Consider the following 14,145-nt stretch of genomic DNA (forward strand, 5'->3'; position numbering starts at 1 on the left):
CATGGCTTTACACTTGGGGTGTCAATCTCCAGTCCTGGGGGGGCGGAGCCCTACACCCTCTTTGGTTTAAGTTCATTTAACTCACCTGATTCAACTCCTTGTGCTAATTACCATACAGCTCTTGAGCTGAATCATTTGTGGTGGAACAGGGAGAGAACTAAGCTACACAGGGCTCTGGCCCCCCAGGACCCCTGCTTTATACCTTCTGGCAAGGTGTGTCTCAATTCAAACACACAAGGTGGCGCTGTTCTGCTTAAATTCAATGCTCATGTCACAGAAAATTCATAGCTAATGTATCACTTCCGTCTGTTGTTACTCAAGTTTATTCTGATTAACGCTTTATTATATAATAGTCTGCAGTCTGATTTTAGAGTGCTTCAACAAGATGATGTAGGTAATTTACATTACTGTCACACCTTAAAAAATACTGATCCTATTCATACATATTTTATATGCTAGGTTTTATATGCTAAGCCTTATATTAAAATGCGAGAGTAAAATTAATGAATACAACATGTTAATAATTTGTATTTTTAAATATTTAATATAGTAAGTCTTGCATTAAATTGCCAAAGTGAGAATTCATTACCGCAGCTTGTTAATACCTTTTTATCCTTATATATTTATTATGTTAATCCTTATTCTTCTAATAAAAAATTCATGAACATAACCAGTTAATTTTAGTATAATAGTGGCAAATAGCAATTTATGGCTTTAAACCTAATAGGAGATGTAAATTACAAGAAAACAATCCCTCAGAAGTTTTGAAGCAGTCAGTTTCCAGAAATTCTGACCAGAAGATCTTGCCTCTTGTGAAAATAAGTGTGTTGTAGGTTTGTAGTAAATATTTGAAATGTCACATTTTTGGTGAAGGTCTCCTATAATGAGGGTACTGTATCAGGTTAAAATAAAAATCACAGCAGCATATTCCTCTGAGTGAAAAAACTACTGTTATTTTTTAGTATTTAAGAACATACACTATATGGACAAAAGTATTGGGTCACCTGGCCATTACACCTAAAGGAATTTTTATAACATCCCATTCTAAGTCCATAGGCATCAATATGGAGTCAGTTCCCCCTTTACAGCTATAACAGCTGCCACTCTTCTGGGAAGGCTTTCCACAAGATTTTGGAGTGTGTCTGTGGAAATTTTCCAAAAGAGCATATATGAGGTCAGGCACTGAAGGCTGGCACCCGCAACTCTTGCACAAAGGTGTTTGGCGGGCCAGTCAAGTTTCTCCACACCAAACTCACCCAATCTTGTCTTTATGGACCTTGCTTTGTGCACTGGGGCACAGTCATGCTGGAACAGAGAAGGGCCTTCCCCAAACTGTTCCCACAAAGTTGGAAGCATAGAATCATCCAAAATGACTTGGTATGCTGAAGAATTAAGAGTTCCCTTCACTGGAACTAAGTGGCCCAGCACAACCCCTGAGAAACAACCCCATACTATTATCCCTCCCCCACCAGACATTACAGCGGACACAAGCAGGTCAGGCAGGTAACGTTCTCCTGGCATCTGCCAAACCCACACTCATCCATCAGACAGCCAGACAAAGAAACGTGATTCGTCACTCCACAGAACATATTTGCACTACTCCAGAGTCCAGTGTCAGCATGCTTTATACCACTCCATCCAAAGCTTGGCACTGCACTTGGTGATGTGAGGCTTGCATGCAGCTGCTCGGCCATGGAAGCCCAGTCCATGAAGCTCCTGGCGCACAGTCTTTGTGCTGGAGTTAATGCCAGAGGAAGTTTGGAACTCTGCAGTTACTGAGTCAACAGAGCATTAATGTCTTGTACATACTCGGCGACCCTGCTCTGTTACTTTACCTGCGGCTTCATGGTTTCTGTTGTTCCTAAATGCTTCCACTTTGCATTAATACCAGTTACATTTCACCATGGAATATCTAGTAGGGAAAAAATACCACAATCTGACTTATTGCAAAGGTGGCATCCTATGACAGTACCAGGCTTGAATTCACAGAACTCTTGTGAAAGAACGACCCATTCTTTCACAAATGTTTGTAAGCCTGACTGCATGGCTAGGTGCTTGATTTTATACACCTGTGGCAATGGGTCTGAATGAAACATTTGAATTCGATTAAGAGTTGTGCCCCAATACTTTTGTCCATATAGTGTATATAGCAGAACATACTCTTAAAAATTGGGTTTACATATTCAAAAAATGGTGTTTTTAGGTTTTTATAAGCTGGCTATTCAACTATATTTATAGTAACATTATTTTAGTTATATTACTAACTGGCTCAGCAAGCAGCCTATTTTACAAACACAACACAAAATGCACTGTAAGATGACACTAGTTTTAGCGACGCGCCAGGTTTAGCTGCATAGCAGATAGAATGCACAGACTAAATGTACAGTAAAGGATAAGATGCTAAATGTACACAGGATAAGATGCTATGGTTTTTGTTAGAACAGTGACCAGGATAGAGCACTATACCTATTATAATACAGCTAACAATACTAAGATTACGATTAAGATTAAGATGGACTTTACTGATCCCATATGGACACTGCACATTATTATTAACCTAACATAAATACTAACAGGAATACTACACTTATTACAGCACTAATAATAATAATAGGGACATTACCCTTATTATTATGCTGCAGTGCTAACAATACTAGCCAGGACACTGTGTTTATTATGGAGATAATATATGTTTTATATTACTATACTGAAGAGCTAACAATACTGCAAGGGATACAATGGCTATTATCATAGATCAGAATCATTATGCACAGTGGAAAACACAGGAGAACAATGCAGAAGATGGCAGCTTTATAAGCAAACAGCAGAGTAGCACCTTACTGTGTCTCCCGCTCCAGTCAGTCCGCAAGCCCCCCGCTACTGTATCACTGCATTGTCCAGCTAATTTTTAATTACTGCCGCCATCTCTAATGACCATTAATTGTACCTTACTGTCTACGCAAAACGCACCCTCTGCAGTTCCTCCTCCGTGACACAGGGGGGCACGTTGTAGAAGTGCAGCACGCAGGACGGTGGCTGGATGATGTTCTTGGAGGCCTGCCCGGCGCTGGTGAAGCGGTTGTTGCGGGTCATGGAAAAGTCTTTGTAGCTGCTGGTGCTGTCCTCCAGCTCGAACACCTGGCTGGGGATGACGGCATGCTGCTTGGACACACTGGGGAGCAGGGGGAACGACGACCATTACTTAATATCCTCAGGATGCACAAGAATGGGAATGACAGCTTAATAAAGATTGCTTATCCTCTGCACCCTGGGAGGTAAAAAAAAGGGAATGTGCACCTATCAACCGTATCCAGATTGGGTATTGAGAGAGAGAAAGAGAGAGAGAGAGAGTGTGGGGGTCCCAGAGGAGGTAGCATCTGCTGTGGCACATGCTCATTCCCCGGGGGGGGGGGCAGGTTGAGCGGCATGGTGACGGCGCCAGAGGGGAGATCTCTCTCAAAGAAACACTGCTTTACCCTGCAAGCAAGATGGCGCAAGTATTTTAAAAACCTATCCAGCACCAGAAACATTCACACAGCACCAGAAAAAACAACAAAACCTCTTATTAAAAGATGACCTTAATACATAAAGGGAGCAGGAGGTGGCATGAGGAGCTGGTCCTGTTGCGGAAAAACAAGTCATGGGTTTAAGTCCCATGAGGTCTTGGTGCTGATCTCCTGACCAAGCGACACAATCTGCACCGCATCAGTAAAAAAATCTATTTATATGAATTACTCAAGTGAATGGTGGCCGTGTCAAGCTGTGTAGCATGGTGAGACCTTACATGGCCACCAATGTTTCAGAAGGGGTGGGGCCTGTTCAGAAGGGGTGGAGCCTGATCAGAAGTGGTGAGGTAAATAAATAATTTCCGTAAGTAAATACCAGTAACTAAAAATAAAATCACTGAATACAAGTTTGGTTGGTTAAACAAAAAACAAAGCACTGTCTGATATGTCGCTAAACACTATGAGATGCTTATGCTCACGATCGCTACAGAGACTGCAAGTGTGGCTGCATGGATGCTGCCATTGTGAGGCATCAGTAGAAAGTATCATACGGCATATCGCTAGCCCAGAAACAGATCAATATCTAACGCTCGCAACTGAACGTGCATGGGTATCGCACCGTTGTGAAGCTGAAATATCATATGTCGAACCATTGTAAAGCAAAGGACATCTGTATTACATTCAGAACATTTATATAAATGTTGATTTTGAATAGCCATTATAAGTACACGGTAGGTTTGGTTGAGATTTAGGCACTGGGAAGTGTGTAATGGCGCTTTTCTACTGGCATACCGGAACCAAGACTAGTTACAATGCGGTTCCAGCTTGCTTTGGTTTTCCACTGTAGAAGACTTACTGGCTCGTTTTGGAGAGCGACAGTGACATGTGCTAATTTCCTAATTTTCTAGCACATCTGTGAGAATCGGCGTGTTATGCAAACATCAAACGCTAACAGAATAAGCATTCACTTGCATAAATTTGCATTACATATCCATTCAATTTAGCTGTTCTATAGTACTTTTTTTAAGTAGGACGTTGGAAATTTTCTGAGTAATCGGGAATGCATTAATACATCACAATGTGCAATACCACTAATAAGGAACAGTATATAGAATATACACCTTTTTACTTCAGATAATCCATGCACAGAACACTGGTATTCGCATGCTTTTCGACCAATCAGATGAAATCAGCTGGGTTTGGTCATGTTGTTAAGCAGGGCCATGCCAGTGCAGTAACGGCTCGGGTTCACCTCACAATCTTTACAATGGAAAACTGTTTGCAGCACGGTTCGAATAGAGCTTGGGTCTTGGTAGCAGTGGAACAGTGCCATAAGCTGATAAGCTGGTAAGGGCACCTTCCCAGGACAGCTGAGGAGGGGCTGACCTAGGTATTCAGGTATGGGGCAGGGGGTGACAGAAAGAGGGGCAGAGGTGAGGCTCACCAGACACTGAGGCGCTTGCCGAAGACCTTGATACTGTTGAGGTGGGTGATGGCTCTGTCGACTGCGTATTCGTCCCCCATCTCCACCAACGCGGTCCCCGGCACGCTCTTCATGAACTTCACCTGCGGATGCCCAAGGCCACATTCAAAATGTAATCCATACGAGACCATGGACAGCAGCTGAAGTACATTGACGTGTTACACAGACGTGCTCCTGACCTTCTCGATGTTGCCATACAGGCAGAAGAGGTTGAAGATGCGGGTGCAGTTCATCTTGGTGGGGTGCAAGCCGCTCACCATGGCGACCGAGCTGGAGGAGTGGCCGATGTAGGATGAGGTCTGGGGCAGTGGGTAGGCCACCACCTCGGGGATGTCGTGTGAACCTCTCTTGTACCTGTTATTGCTGGGCAGAGGCAGCAGGGGGCAGTGTGACCCTGGAAGAGGTGCACATGGGAAAAGAAAAGAATAACAGCTTGGCACAGTGTGAGCTTGTCAAACGGGAGGGAAAAAAAGAGACATAATTATACATCATTTCCACACCTATTTCTTCCAGGCCTGCAGAAAACCAGTTTGTTATAGTGCTGCTTTCCCAAAATGCTCAGCTGAATGCTGAGGCTTATCAGTGTATATTATACATAAGAATACACATATGTACACACAATGGCAAGAATACCACTTAAAAACTACAATACACTAAATATTGAAAGTTACGCTTGAGTAATTATATTTAAACACAAAATCTAACAAACAAGTCTAGGAAAAACCTGTGACATAAGCACCCAGCAGACGAAACGCAGAATTCTCATTTTGCATTAATAAACAGGCCGAGGTGGCATTTCTTAAAGCTCCTTGCCGCTTCGCGACGTTTCATTTAAATGTAAACGCGAGGAGGGGGTTGCAGAGCGTGATAATTAAAGCGTTACGGCAGACAAACAGGCAGGAGCGCTCACCATAGCCATTGTCGCTGAAGGACGACGGATGCTCCCCCAGAATAGCCTGCCGCTGCCTGCCCTTTCCCTGCTCTGAAAGAGAAGTGGGAGTGAAACAGCGCTGCGCGGAGCAACAAGCTGGGGTGGGGGGCAAGACGGGGTAAAGGGGGACGGGGCGGACACGCGGAGATGAAGCCTGGAGCCAGCGGCCGCCTCCCCGTCCAATCATCTGCAGCCCCCCGCGATGGGTTTCCGCCACTGGCTGCCTCACAGGAACAGGAGGTGGCAGAGGCTGTTTAATGGCCACTATTACTGCTCAGCGGTACTGGCAGGGTGACCCAGATGAGCCGGATTATTAACATATAAAAGGTACATTACGCAGCCTTCAAAATGACTCCTCACAAGGCAAGTCAGAAAAGAACAATGAGAATAAATTCAATGAAAGAAGCTTATTTTTTTATGTTACGTAAATAAAAAACAATATACCTTAATGCATATCAAAACAGTCAAAATAGTTTTGAAATAAAATGAAACATCTACATTGCTGTCACAACAAATGAAAGTAGCTTAATGCTGGTTTAAGGGGGCGGTTGGGGGGTTAGGGGCCTGTGTTTGTTCTTTCTCTGTCTGCTCACATTACAACGCGGGGTTTAGTCCCAGACCCTGCTGCGGCCTGGAGTCCCCCCCGGCCCAGGAGCACCGCTGCCCTTTGGAGCCTCGTCATCTTGCGGGTGTTTGTGTGCTGATCATTTGGCGGATAAAGACGAGATCGGGCGGCTTGCATGTTTAATGGAAAATCCTCGGGGCTGAGGATCGAAACGTCACAGTGGGGCTCAGATTTCCTTTTCAGTGATCCCAAGATCGTCCTCATCCTATCCAAATGTATTTGTGCAAGGCGCAAATTTTTCTACAGTATATTCATTTACCCAGCCAGAGTGCCTTTCTTGAGGGGGAATAATAGAATTCCATATCTACAGTCCTGCTTACCGGCCCCTCATTGGCTGAGCTCAGAAAAAAACTGTCCTTCCTGCCTGTCCTCCAAAAATGACTTTGAAGCAACACTGGGGATGATGTCGGAGAACTTTCTGCTTGTGTGTGTGTGGCGGTCAGGTTTGGTCAATTGGGAGGGCTGTACCATGTCATAACCATGACAGCAATTGCTTATCACAGTCATCACAGCTCGGGCGGCACCCGAAATGCAGCCAGCAGGGGGCACATCCACAACCTAGCTGCTGTAACCTGATGATGGTTACAGCCCTGGTCTGCTGAGGAGGCTGCAGATTGCAGTGTATTAATTAATGTGTATTATGGCTGTTTTAGACCTTTTTTTTTTTGGAGGGGGGGGGGGTTGCTTCAGTTCCTTAATTTTTTGTCTAAATCCCCCTTATAAATTATTTTTCTAAAACCATTTGTGAATCGGTTCCATATTTTTGTATATGCTTCGTGCCCCTTAGTCGGCCAACTTTATCATGGGTACCCAAGGTAAGAGGTAGCATCCCATATTTTTTCTGGGGGCTGAATCCCGCCCCCCAAGGATCAAATCCTGGATTCATCCCTGATTAATTCCCACCGGAAAGGTACTGAACACCACTGCACAAAGGCTAACAGCTAAGCTGATTTAGGCAGAGGCTGCTGGGCCATCTTGGATAGCAGAACTTCATTAATGCACAATATAGGGGACGAGCCTCCAGGTGACATCAAGGTCAAATAAGTCCCCCCCCCCCCTACCTCCACCCCGCCATTCCAATCTCAGTCTGCTCTGAAAGTAGGGCCCAGACTGCTTGCAGGCATGCTGGAAAGCAAACTGTGTACATTAAAGGGAAAGCTTTCAAGCCTGCTACCCCCCGTGCAAAGCTGAAGGATGTCCAGAAGACGGTCACGGAATAAATTAGATTGGGTAAATATCCTGCCCATGGGAGGCCATTCTCCAAGGGCCTTCGAAATGAGTTTTTAACCTTGGTAGGATTCCACATTTTCGAAGTAAGTTGGAGCATCCTAACAAGCCGTTTGGGTATATGACAACTACAGCTGCTGGGAGTCTGGAGACAAGTTGCCCTCCACATCCGTTAATATCCAGAGAAACAGAACAATTCGCAGCTTCACATCTAAAACTTGCAGCTCCAGTAAACAGTCAAGAACCATAAAGCTTTGCGCACTCTGGGAGAGAATTCTCTATGCAGACAGATTTAAATAGGCAACCAGATACTGTATAGTGAGAAGAAATCTGGTAGACTGTGAACTACCCAGGGGCATATACAGGGGCGGGGCCACAGGGCCACTGGCTCCAGCTGAAATCTGATTGGCCCCTGGGGTGCTCTCGTCCCTGTCACTCACTGATTCAAAACATATTACTGGCTAATGATAAGGTTGGCTCCTCTGTATGAATTCTGGCCCGGCTTATGCCCCCCACTTTAAAAAAATCCTAGAATCACCCCTGAAGCAACCCAAGCCAAGTTACCAGTTCCCCAGGTTTTGGTGCCGCAGGATCTAAAAGCTGCAACCTTCCATTTATGCTGTCATCATTTAATCACGCCAGTGCCGATCAAAGGCCTCGGGGCCATCGCTGACAGCTCCCCACCTCTCATGAATATTTGACGGTGGGACCCAGCTCTGGTGATTTGCTACAGATTATCACCGTAAAAAAATAAATAAAGAGGTCTTGCTGAATCATCAGAGTCCATTTTGCATTCTCGCCGATGCCAGTGCCCCACCAGAGAAGATTAGCTTTGCCTACATTTGTAGCAGGTTTCCCAAGACCGCCTTAAATCTATATCTTTAGTTTGAAGGTGCCATCGCCCATAGCAACAAAGACTCGACAGCATAAAACAAATGATTGCCTTTGTCAGGACATGTGTACTTAGTGAAAAGCTAAGTCCTGTTGTATTTGAATTGTTCTCACAGGGTTTTGAACCTGTTCCACCATCAGTCGATTTTACGCGTTGGGGTCTTTGCTGGCTGAGGGCATTTGGGACCCTTATGTGCTAATGTGAGTTTCGGAAGCATTTCCTTCAGGGGTGTTGCCGTAGTGGTTGGGAAAACCAATCATCTTCACAAAGACTGTGCCCTATGAAGTCAAAGTCAAAAGGAGGTCCTCATAAAGTCTTCTGACGTGGGTCTTCTGGCAGTGGAGGGGTTTGAGGTGGAGCGTGCAGTCAGGATAGGTGTCAGGCTTTCTCTCGCTTCCTCTCTTACCCCCTGTTTGCTGTGACTAGTAGAGGTACAGGATCAGTTATCCCCCCCCCCCCCTGCTCACCCCACCACCACCACCATGTGGCCCCCGTGATGGTGGCAGTAAGAGGCCGAGGTCCCAGCTGTGAGTGTGCTGCCTGGAGATAATGGACCCCTACTCATTAATCCCTTGTCTTGCTGACCATGGCATGCTGCTAGATGGACTGCAGGTCTGGGGTTCGAGTCCCCTCTGCTTCGATACACCAAGCAATAGGGGGTGCTAGAGTCGTAGGGACAGCTTCACGTCCTCAGGGATAGAGCATGCAGGGGAGCTGGGAAGTCTCTGTTATTTATGCTTTTAATCAATTCTGACAGTTCTATGAAGGAGATATTGTAGTCCTACATCTTGGCTTACCAAAGAGGGTGTTTTTTTAATGCATTTGAAGATGGGCAGGTGATTTCTCCTCCTTTTGGCTGATGCAGGCAAAAGCCATAGACAAACAATCAGTTTTACTAGCAATGAGGAACAGGGCAGATAACAGAAAGGAATCTTAACTCTAAATCTTTGAAGCAGTAGGCCCCAAGATGCAGCTAAAGTTTTTACGAGTGGAGCCTGCATTGGTGAAAGGGCTGCTACTCTGACTGGCAGAAGACAGAAACTCCTCAGATCTGAAAGCCTTTCAAGGGCAATCGATTGTTAAACAACAAGCAGAGATACAAAGTGAGCGACACATTGAAACAGAAAAGCAAGGAAAGAGAAATGAGAACTCAGAGACAAAAGGAAGTGGTCTTACCTCGCCTGACCAGATACGGCTTAGTGTAGTCCCAACTATCATTATCATTTCGTATTACGTTAAGGCGTGTTGGCTACAGGGGGAAGAGAACAGAGCACTGCTGTATGTGTGTCCAGGCAGACAGGCAGACTGACAGAGAGAGTGGGGGTGGCACATACTTGTACGACTGCATGTGTGTCAGTAGAGTGGAAGTACTGCGCACTTGTACCACTGTGTGAGAGTAGTGCATACTCGTACCATTGAGTGGGAGTTGTGCATACTCGTGCCACTACGTGGGAGTAGTGCATACTTGAACCACTGAGTGGGAGTAGTGCATTCCTGTACTACTGAGTGGGAGTAGTGTGTACTTGTGCCATTGAATGAGAGTAGTGCGTGCTTGTACTACTGTGTGTTAGTAGCGCATACTTGTACCACTAAATGGGCGAGTGCATATATTACCACTGAGTGGGAGTAGGGCATACTTGTACCACTGAGTGGCAGCAGCGCATACTCGTACCACTGTGTGGGAGTAGTGCGTATTTGTACCACTGTGTGGGAGTGGTGCGTACTTGTACCACTGAATGGGAGTAGTGCATACCCGTACCACTGTGTGGGAGTAGTGCATACCCGTACCACTGTGTGGGAGTAGTGCGTACTCGTACCACTGAATGGGAGTAGTGCGTACTTGTACCACTGCGTGGGTGTAGTGCGTACTCGTACCACTGCGTGGGAGTAGTGCGTACTCGTACCACTGAATGGGAGTAGTGCATACTCGTACCACTGCATGGGAGTAGTGCGTACTTGTACCACTGAATGGGAGTAGTGTGTAGTTGTGTGAGTGTTCAGACAGAGATAATAATGTGAGCAATGTGGCTTGAGTCTGGGGGGCAGGTGGAGGGGTGTGCCTCCTCCCGGAATGTGTGGCGCGTGCTGAATGATATGCGTGATGGGGGAGTGGAAGCAGTACTGTCTCTGATCCCAGCACCCCCACGATGCTCACATGAAAACGATGCGCTCAGCCAGCGGGGGGGGGGGGGGTGCACTTACCCGGGCGTACTCAATTTTCAGGGTGCAGCAGCCTGCGTATATGTCCGCTCCATTCAGAGCCGCCTTGGCTTTCTGGGCATTCTGGACCGTCTCGAACGTGAGCCTCGGTCAAGGAGGAAAACCCAAGGAGAATGGAGCACGAGTGTAGTTCTGCAACAACTTCTAATTTTAGCTTGTGAGATACTCAGTAGCTGAAATGTTACACAAGGCTCGATATTCTAGCCTGAAAAGCCCACAGGAAACCGGCGCGAGCCGAACATGTGAGCCAGTCAGACTTCTGAAACCGATACGGCCAAATTTGGAATGCGAGGTGACAGGAACGATCAGGCGTGCCCAGCGCACAAAAATAAAAAAGCCACAGACGACAGCTAATACGTCGCTCGTTCCATAGGCCAGGCCTCCGCGATAAACTGCTGAAATGCTGAGAGTAAGGCTAAAGGCACTTGTGCAAATATTGTAAATAAAAAAAGGAAAATGTACTGCAAAGCACTTTCTAAAATGCATGCCTGGCGGCCAGAGTTTAGTGCCACAGAAATTAAAAGTTGCTGGCAAGCCAGTTTTAAAATGGGGTGGGGGGGAGGGTATATTTAACAGGTATTAAACTGCAGCCCCAGGGGCTTATGGAAGCAGGGATTCTTCCGGAACATGAAGACAGGCAGCTTTAATATACGCATTAAGAGTGTGTGACACGCCATTGGAGTGGAGCTGGCCAAACTCACTCCAGCTTTATGGGCATCGCTTCCTTTATCCTTCCTGCAAAGCCCCGGGGTGCAGCTCATGTCGGCTGAGGCACGGCCCACTGTATTTTAGAGAGGCTTGCCTCCCGAAAATCCAGGTTTTGGGGTCCTAAGCACCCTTCTTCCCAGGCACATCCTGCCACAAAACTGGCTGCCTAGGCGAGATCAATCAAGGATATTCCACCATGGCCTGTATCCCGTTCCTCTTGAAGATGACGATGCGCAGCACGCTGCCGATAGGGTTACACACCGTGTACAAAACATCCTGCAAGAGAGCATGAGGATGAGGTGAAGTTAGCAATGACTCTTTGAAACCACAGGCTGCAAGAAACATTCAAAGGCTTTTTACAAGACAGGCCCTGTTTACAGTTGATTTTAAAATGTGATCCTTTCCCCCGAGACACAAGTAGATAGATGAGACATATTGCTGTTTATCATGTGACTATCATGCTTCTCCAAGGTGTCTAGCTTGTGTTCAGATTTCATCACTGACCTGTGCAGTTATTGTGACGTCCTAGTTGGGACACATTAGCGTTTACACTACAAATGTGTCCCAAACCACTTCGGCAAGTGGTTTGAGTGACCGGATCACAATGTGTCTTGGTGGTCATTGACATTTGGATTTACTGCCGGCCACTCATGATCCGATCACCCAAGATGCATTTTAAAATCAAGTGTAAGCAGGGCCATAGAGCCTGAGAGAAGCCAAGCAGAATACAAGGTAACACTGTGGAGCTGTTTTTAAACATGACGTTCAGTGTTAGAGGACTGCATCCTTAAGGACAACGGGATTTTTGTGTCTCTCTGCCTGAGGGAAGGAAGCCAAGAGACAGTGCCGGAATGTGCCGGAAGAGCAGATGGGAGGCTGGGATTGGTGCAGGAGGAGAAGCATTTCTCCAAAGCTGGTGTGGACTCTATACAGACAGGATGTGTGGATGGGGACTAACCAACCCGCTGATCCCTGAACCGGGCTGACTGGGGGTAACTGGAGGGGCCTCGTTTGCAGTTTTTTGATTATCTTACTGGAGCTTTCGGTCACACTGGAGCTCAGCGGGTTTTTAAGGAGAATTCAAGATGGTACTAAATCAACATACCACACTGCAATCACCACACACCAATGTCTACAGGCATAAAGCCAGGGCTTTTTATGTTCTCTGGTAAAAAAAAAATTGTGAGCAAACTAGTGAAGTTTTCTTCATGAGAAATGTATTGCTAAAAATGTTTTATTTCCCCTGGATAACAATTGGGCTCCTCAAAGCTAAGGGAGAACGACTGGTTTACAGACTAACCCCCCCACAACCAGCACGGCACATTTCTGGCCAGTCCCATTATGGCACTGGGATGATGTGACCTGATCTTGCTCACCCGGCAGTAACCGGAGTCGGCTGTGCCCCTGCCTGACGTGCCGTCACGCGTGTGCGGTCACTCGAGCCACTCGACCTCAGGGTTGTGCAGGGAACACCTCTCATTTGGCCCAACGTGCTAGCTGGCAAGTGAGCGCCTGTGATCAGGTGTGATGAGGACACCGATCTCCCTGGGACTTTACCGCATCAAGGAGTTTTAAATGGAATTACGATACAAAGATTCAAATGTCATCCACAGAGCAGGGACTTGGAAAATTCAACATTGCTTTTGACTGAAGAACTCCCTATGCAGGAAAAAGGCTTTGCACTTCTCAGGAAAAAAAAGAACAAAACATCAACTTGATGCCTTTTTCAAGCTGTTCCCAAAAAGCAACCTGTATTGCAAATGAAAGCAGAAAGACTGAGAGCAAAACCAGGACTCCCTGCATTGAAATATGCGACTACAGTGCCATAGAAATCAGAAAGCATCCCAGGCGTCACCTTGCCTGCATGACCTTACCTGTGTGACCTTGTCTGTGTGATCTTGCCTGCGTGACCTTGCCTGCGTGATCTTGCCTGCGTGACCTAGCCTGTATGACCTTGTCTGTGTGATCTTGCCTGCGTGACCTTGCCTGCGTGATCTAGCCTGTGTGACCTTGTCTGTGTGACCTTGCCTGCGTGACCTTGCCTGCGTGACCTTGCCTGCGTGACCTAGCCTGTGTGACCTTGTCTGTGTGATCTTGCCTGCGTGACCTTGCCTGCGTGATCTTGCCTGTGTGACCTAGCCTGTGTGACCTTGTCTGTGTGATCTTGCCTGCGTGATCTTGCCTGTGTGATCTTGCCTGCATGACCTTACCTGTGTGACCTTGCCTGTGTGCCTTTCTGGGTATTGCAGCTTAATTAGTGCTGAGTCACTGATATATTTCCATATTTTAGCAGGTAGTTTGTGGATTCTACATTCTGTCGAGGCTGAGCGCATGCAGAGACATGTAGGACAGATCCTGGTCAAGTGCCATGTGGGTTCATAGTGTCGGGGATATCAGGCAGGTTCTATGCCTTTAATCTGGTAATGTGGAGAAGGGGTGGAGGGAGTCTTAGACTTCAGTTGTCCTGTTCTAGAGTAAAGGGCTTCCACGTTTCTAGGTTATCTCCATGGTGATGGAGTAGACACGGTTCTGTTTGTAGGTTCTCACTATAGC

General features: G+C 46.4%; 1 protein-coding gene across 1 annotated transcript in view; it reads right to left on the bottom strand.

The window, feature by feature from the left end:
• The window catches only part of LOC111836912 (heterogeneous nuclear ribonucleoprotein L-like), a 58,864-nt gene that overhangs the window by 16,732 nt on the left and 27,987 nt on the right, over positions 1-14,145 (bottom strand). The window contains exons 5-11 of the mRNA XM_023798600.2: positions 11,783-11,868; positions 10,867-10,963; positions 9,841-9,913; positions 5,900-5,971; positions 5,169-5,383; positions 4,951-5,072; positions 2,971-3,172 (exon numbers count right to left, since the gene is read on the bottom strand). Of these exons, the coding sequence (XP_023654368.1) occupies positions 2,971-3,172; positions 4,951-5,072; positions 5,169-5,383; positions 5,900-5,971; positions 9,841-9,913; positions 10,867-10,963; positions 11,783-11,868 (867 nt within the window). The remainder of the gene's footprint in view (positions 1-2,970; positions 3,173-4,950; positions 5,073-5,168; positions 5,384-5,899; positions 5,972-9,840; positions 9,914-10,866; positions 10,964-11,782; positions 11,869-14,145) is intronic.

Source organism: Paramormyrops kingsleyae, chromosome 20 (assembly GCF_048594095.1).
Source record: "Paramormyrops kingsleyae isolate MSU_618 chromosome 20, PKINGS_0.4, whole genome shotgun sequence".
In the NCBI taxonomy this organism is placed as follows: domain Eukaryota; kingdom Metazoa; phylum Chordata; class Actinopteri; order Osteoglossiformes; family Mormyridae; genus Paramormyrops; species Paramormyrops kingsleyae.